This window comes from Microtus oregoni, unplaced genomic scaffold (genome assembly GCF_018167655.1).
Source record: "Microtus oregoni isolate MIOR12 unplaced genomic scaffold, Mior012 000163F_ref0000286, whole genome shotgun sequence".
Classification (NCBI taxonomy): Eukaryota; Metazoa; Chordata; class Mammalia; order Rodentia; family Cricetidae; genus Microtus; species Microtus oregoni.
In genome coordinates, this window is record NW_024544818.1 from 504,645 (window position 1) to 510,160 (window position 5,516).

The following is a 5,516-nucleotide window of genomic DNA, read 5'->3' on the forward strand; positions in this document are numbered from 1 at the left end:
TAAACGAAATATAAAACATTTATTCAGTCTTTCATGTGCTTTTATTTTCTTCCTTCAACCATAATAATATGATATCCAAATTTTGTCTTAACCGGTGGGTCTGTAAACACAGGCTTATCCATCCCACTTACAGGCAAGGCAAATGCTGCTTCTTGAAACGGTCCTACCATGGACCCTCTGGTCATCCAACCCAGGTCACCCTGAAAAATCCAAAGGCATATGGTATCAAGTGGCCTTAAAAAGAGAATAGTTCTATTGCAGCTTCAGAGAGTTCCCAGTATGAATACAATGGCTCACTGGGTTGTATTTATTCATCTGGGCTATGTAGGAGCTGTCTCACCAGGGACAAATGGGAACAAGAAGTCTAAGACTGGATGGGGGACAAGTGCTCACGATACTGCTGTATTCTGAAGTGGTCTGTGAAAGGTAGGTCACACCTACATTTGGACATAGGTGACTCTGCGTCCTTGGTGCTTGGTTTCATAAGGACAAGTGTCACACAGCACATCCCCTTCCCCATCTCCCCTTCTACACAGATGATTCTTATGCACCTTCTCAGAACTTACAATTGGTGGGATCAAGCTTGGGGCTTCACACACGCCACACAAATGCTCTACTATGTAGCTACATCTTTAGTCCCATAAGCTAGACATTTCTACTTTTCTTAAAACAAAGGTATGGCTACATTAATGATAGAACATAGAAAATAATCCCTGCTTTTGTATTTCCTTGGTGGAGAAAACGTTTCTGCAATGTGGTAGCTCAAACTCAGGGTTTTCTGCATGCTACCTTACTGCTCTAGCATGACAACAGGACACTCAAATGACAGATAAGTGCAACATACCCCTTGCCTGGCTTTATCTTCACTGTACTGTGTGGCCACTTCATTGAATCTCATTCCAGACTTTAATTTTTCCATGGCTTCCATGATTTTGCCATGTTTTTCACAGAAAATGTGTCTGACCTACAAGGGAAAAGCATGTCTAGTTAGTGTTTGGAAAGGAAACGGATTCTTCTTGGTGCAAGAGTCACATTTGAATTATCCCGGGTAACTACAAAACAACACATTAACTCCCATCACTGAACACCCTACAAGTCATTTTATTAATATGGTTGAATCTGTAGGCAGAGGCAATGAAATCTATTTTTTTTAAACCTCCTGCATCCTGACCCAAACATGAAACTCCTTGTTACACAGCTATAGTGGTACAGTCCTGTCTGCAGGCATTCCTCTGGGATTGGCTGGTTAAGGGCTTCAAGTAATTATTTTCTGACTTATCTCCACCCACACTTGCATGGTCAAGGTAACAAATTTGTGTGCAAGTGTGTGTGGAGGCCAGATGATAATCTGGGTGCCATCCAATCCCCTTTCGTCTTTTGAGATAGGGCCTTTCACTGAATTGGAACTCTACAATTATGCGAGGCCGGTTACCTAGCAATGCTGGAATTTTAAATGTATGCCATTATGCCCAGCTTTTTTTTTTTTGTGTTTTTTTTTTTTTCGAGACAGGGTTTCTCTGTGGTTTTGGAATGCCCAGCTTTTTATATGGGTTCTGGGGATCAAACACAGGTCCTTTTCGAAGTACTTTACCGACTGAGCTAGCACCCTAGTCCCTAAGTTAACAGACTTTAAAGAACAGTACTAAAAGTGTGAAAATCCTACCTTTTAAAAATGAGACTGAGCTGGGCAGTAGCACACACCTTTAATCCCAGCACTGAGGAAGCAGAGGCAGGCGGATCTCTGGGAGTTTGAGACCAGACTGGTCTACAGAGTGAGTTCCAGGACAGCCAGGGCTGATACACAGAGAAACCTTGTCTTGAAAAACAAACAAACAAGCAAACAAAACCCAAAACAACAAAAAATGAGATTGGTCTTTGGCTTCCAGTTTTTTATCTTCTTTCCTTTACCCTCAGTGTTAAGCCTCTTATGTAAGAACAAGTTACTCACGGTCTTTTCTATGCATCCACACAGCTAGCCACCTTCATACTTAGCATGGAAAGAGGGGGGGATGGGAGCTAACTCACCTTTACTGCACTGCCACCACCTTTAGGGCCCTGAGCCTTCTTGTCAGCACTGTCACTCCCAGAAGTGGCACCTCCTTTAGAAAAAAAAAGAGGACAGGTACTCATTTCAAATTACTTTGACATTTTTAGATGCGTCCAACTCATAATACAAGGTGATCTTTCCATTACATCCCCAAGCTCCAAAAGGCTCCATGGTGAGTCACACAATCAAGCTACCTTCCCCGGTGACTCATCTCTAATAACAGGAAATGCACCCTACAAAACACTTCACAGAAAACAGACAAAGAGATGAATGTGGGCATGATGAACGAGCTCTAGAAGCCTCTTTCAAATCCTCTTGACCCCATCCCAAATCTTGCCCTCCAACGGCAGAACACTGAGCACTGCCATTATAGAAAGTTACATAATCTCTACTATCTTTTGTGCCAGTGTTTGACACTTGCAATTTGAACACCCAAACTTTCCGAGAATAAAGATACTACAAAGTAAAGAATGTATTTATGCCCAAATGTTTGCAATCTACCACAATGCCTCTCTGCTGGCCTCCTGGCAAGATTTTGCCATTCAAGTTATCAAGCATTAGATGCACATCTTACTACTGTTACGTTTTGGGTCAGAAAGGATTGGTATGTATAATGAAAAAGGATTTTCTTTTTCAAAAAATAAATAAACAAACATGAGCTATATTTATATTTTAAAAAAGGCAGCACACTGTTAGAGGCCAAGATGTCTAAGAACTACCCCCCCCCCGATTAAGTATTCAGTTGAACAAATGCTTCCTAAATAATTCCCGAGTTCCAGGCCTTGAGGGGTACAAGGTGAATAGGGTTCATAGCTGCCACCAAGGAACCCACATTCCAGTGAGAATGACAGATCACTTCCCGAGAACCCAGCAGGTGAAAACTTGTGGAAGGGGAATTTGGAAACGGACAGATATTTTAGTTAGCCAGGGAATGGGAGATGGATGAACAGGAGCTAAGCAGCTGAAGAAGGACAACCAAAGATCTCCAAAATGGGGGAAACGCCTTTCTCCTCCTCCTTCACTCCCCACGTATCCTTCTAGTTTCATAATTATTTTGGTTTTTGTTTTGATACAGGTGCTCTATGTATTCCAGATGACCTCAAACTCAGATCCCCTTGCCTCAGCCACCCTGTGCTGTAGCACGGTTGTGGCACCTCACCCATTCTCATATTTCTTTCTTTAAAAACAGCTTGGTTTCTGGGGCCTCTGGGCCATCGCTCTACAGCACTCCCTTTATTGTCTCTTCTCTGGGTTCCCACAACCAAAGAGTTCGGGCCACCTCTATCTCTTCCAAGAACTACTCAAGTGACCTCTTTACGGGCTTCCTGGCCCTCCACGACCTTTACTAACATCACACACAGCACCCCCGATGATTTAGTCTTCTGCTTTAATTTCCCCACTCGATAATCTGACTTGAAGTTTTACTTCAGCAGTGCTATGCTACACAAACTGTGCTGTTTCCCATCGGTGCTTTTGGGGCTGGACTCTCTGGGTCGGGTATGAGTTACCCTACTGCGGCTGCTCTATCTTGGCCTGCCTGAAGTAGCTCCCCGCTATTTCCCTTCTTCCCACCTTCTACAATATCCCTATCTCTCAGTACTGAACTCAGTACAGTACTTTCTGGCTACTATCTTCCCCACTACTTCCAGGGATGACGAAGAATAAGAGTTGTGTCTTATTTTTCTAGCTTGAAAGCACAGCGGTGTCCAACACTCGTCTTCAAGAAACGAGTCCTTCCTCAAAGGGGGTCAGGGGAGGGCACGTCATAATTTAGTTGTTAAAGAGACCCGTAAGGACCACAGTGTGGGCTTCCTTTTACTGCTGACGTTTAATCGGATCAAATTTTAGTGGTAATAAACTCTTAAAAACAGCAGTTCTAGGTCCCGAGGAACCATCCCCACCAGCTATTCGCCGCCACGATGGTCCCTGCACTGAAACCCCATGTGTTCCCTGAACCACAGCGCCCCTCGCGTACTTATATTTTCTGATTTACCGGAACAACCCTAAACAAACCATAGCGGCTCTGGGGGGCCCCTAGTCACTTGCTGCCAGGCTTATGACCCCCATAGCTGCCGGACACACTCCCGCCCTTCTCCTAACCCACCCCACGCTCTCTCATTGTCTCGGCCGCTCTACCTTTCCCCCCTTTTCCAGAACCACTTTTCCCCTTCGGCGGCATCTCTTAGGCTTGCGGTTGAACTCTCAACTCTTCCGGTGCTAAGAAAAAGGCCCCTTCAGGCCCCTAGAGTATGTCCTAAACAATGCCTGTAAGCAGCTTCACAATCAACCATTTCTGCCGCGGTTCCGGAGGCAGGCATAGCTTGGGGCAGACCCAGACCTTTGGTTCCTTGACCAACGGGGGCCTGAAACGTTTAACCAATAAGGAGCTGAAGCCCTGCGGAGAGGCGGAGACGAAGGCTGAGCTAAGCGAGAAAGCCCCGCCTCGGTGCTCGTCATTATTTTTCTACACCCTCCTTTGCACCCGCTCTAAAATCGCTCTTGTCCCCACCCACGCTTCCTCCACGCGTGCGCAATGCGAGCCTTAAGCTACTGCAATTCTTTGGCGTGGGCTCTTAGTAACGCCTTAGGGACGCCAGACAAAGGGAAAAGGGAGAAGTGAGGTGGTGGCCCCTTTCTCCAGTCCTCTCACCGACACAGGCCTATATTCCCTAGTGGCTCCTCGTTTTTATTATAATTATAATAATAATTATTATTATTTGCAGCAATAGTAGTTGACAGGGTACAAAAGGCAGAATTTTTTAAGCCTATATCATTCCACTGCCTGTGGCAGAAGTCATTATGAAAGCTGGGCATGGTGGTACACACATGTAATCCTAGCACTAAGGAGATTGAGGCAAAAAGATCAAAAGTTTGAGGTCTGCCTGGGCTACAGAGCCAGAATCTGTCAAAAACCAAAACAAAACGGGGGAGGGAGATCAAACCAGGCTCTGGAGATGGAGCCCAGTAAAGTGCCTGCCATGAAAGCACGAGAACCTGAGTTTGATCCCCAGAACCAAGGTAAAATACTGGACATGGTGGTATGTGTTCATAATCCCCATGCTGGGGAGACGGTCACAGGAAGGCCACTAGTCCATCTGAAACAGTGACTCCCAGGTCCCAGCAGAGACAGGATTTCAGAAGAGTGGGGGACTCTCAGAGTTGACTTCTGACCTCCGCATGCGTGCTTCACACTCGCGTGTGTATATATGTACATAACACCCACACACCTCCAGGACACGACACAACAATGCACTGGACCTGGAACATCGTGAAGCTTAGGCGCATTATAATAGATAATCACAGCTACAAAGATAATAATCAAGCCTGTGTGTGTGACTCGAGTGTGAAAAGCTGTACCTGAAGACCAATAGCTCTAGAAAAAAAGAAAGGTCCACTACAGGCTCACCCAGACATGTATAAAAACATGCACTAGGGCCGGGGACTAGCTGAGGACAGGGAGCTTGCCTAG

At 45.4% G+C, this 5,516-nt stretch overlaps 1 protein-coding gene across 1 annotated transcript; it reads right to left on the reverse strand.

Moving 5' to 3' along the window:
* On the reverse strand, positions 1 to 4,327 carry LOC121445196 (peptidyl-prolyl cis-trans isomerase NIMA-interacting 4). Its single transcript, XM_041647206.1, has 4 exons — positions 4,184 to 4,327; positions 2,026 to 2,099; positions 845 to 964; positions 1 to 200 (listed from the first exon to the last, which is right to left on the reverse strand). Exons 1-4 carry the CDS (start codon positions 4,224 to 4,226, stop codon positions 42 to 44), a joined length of 396 nt encoding a protein of 131 aa, XP_041503140.1. The 5' UTR covers positions 4,227 to 4,327; the 3' UTR covers positions 1 to 41.
* Positions 4,328 to 5,516: the final 1,189 nt, after the last annotated feature.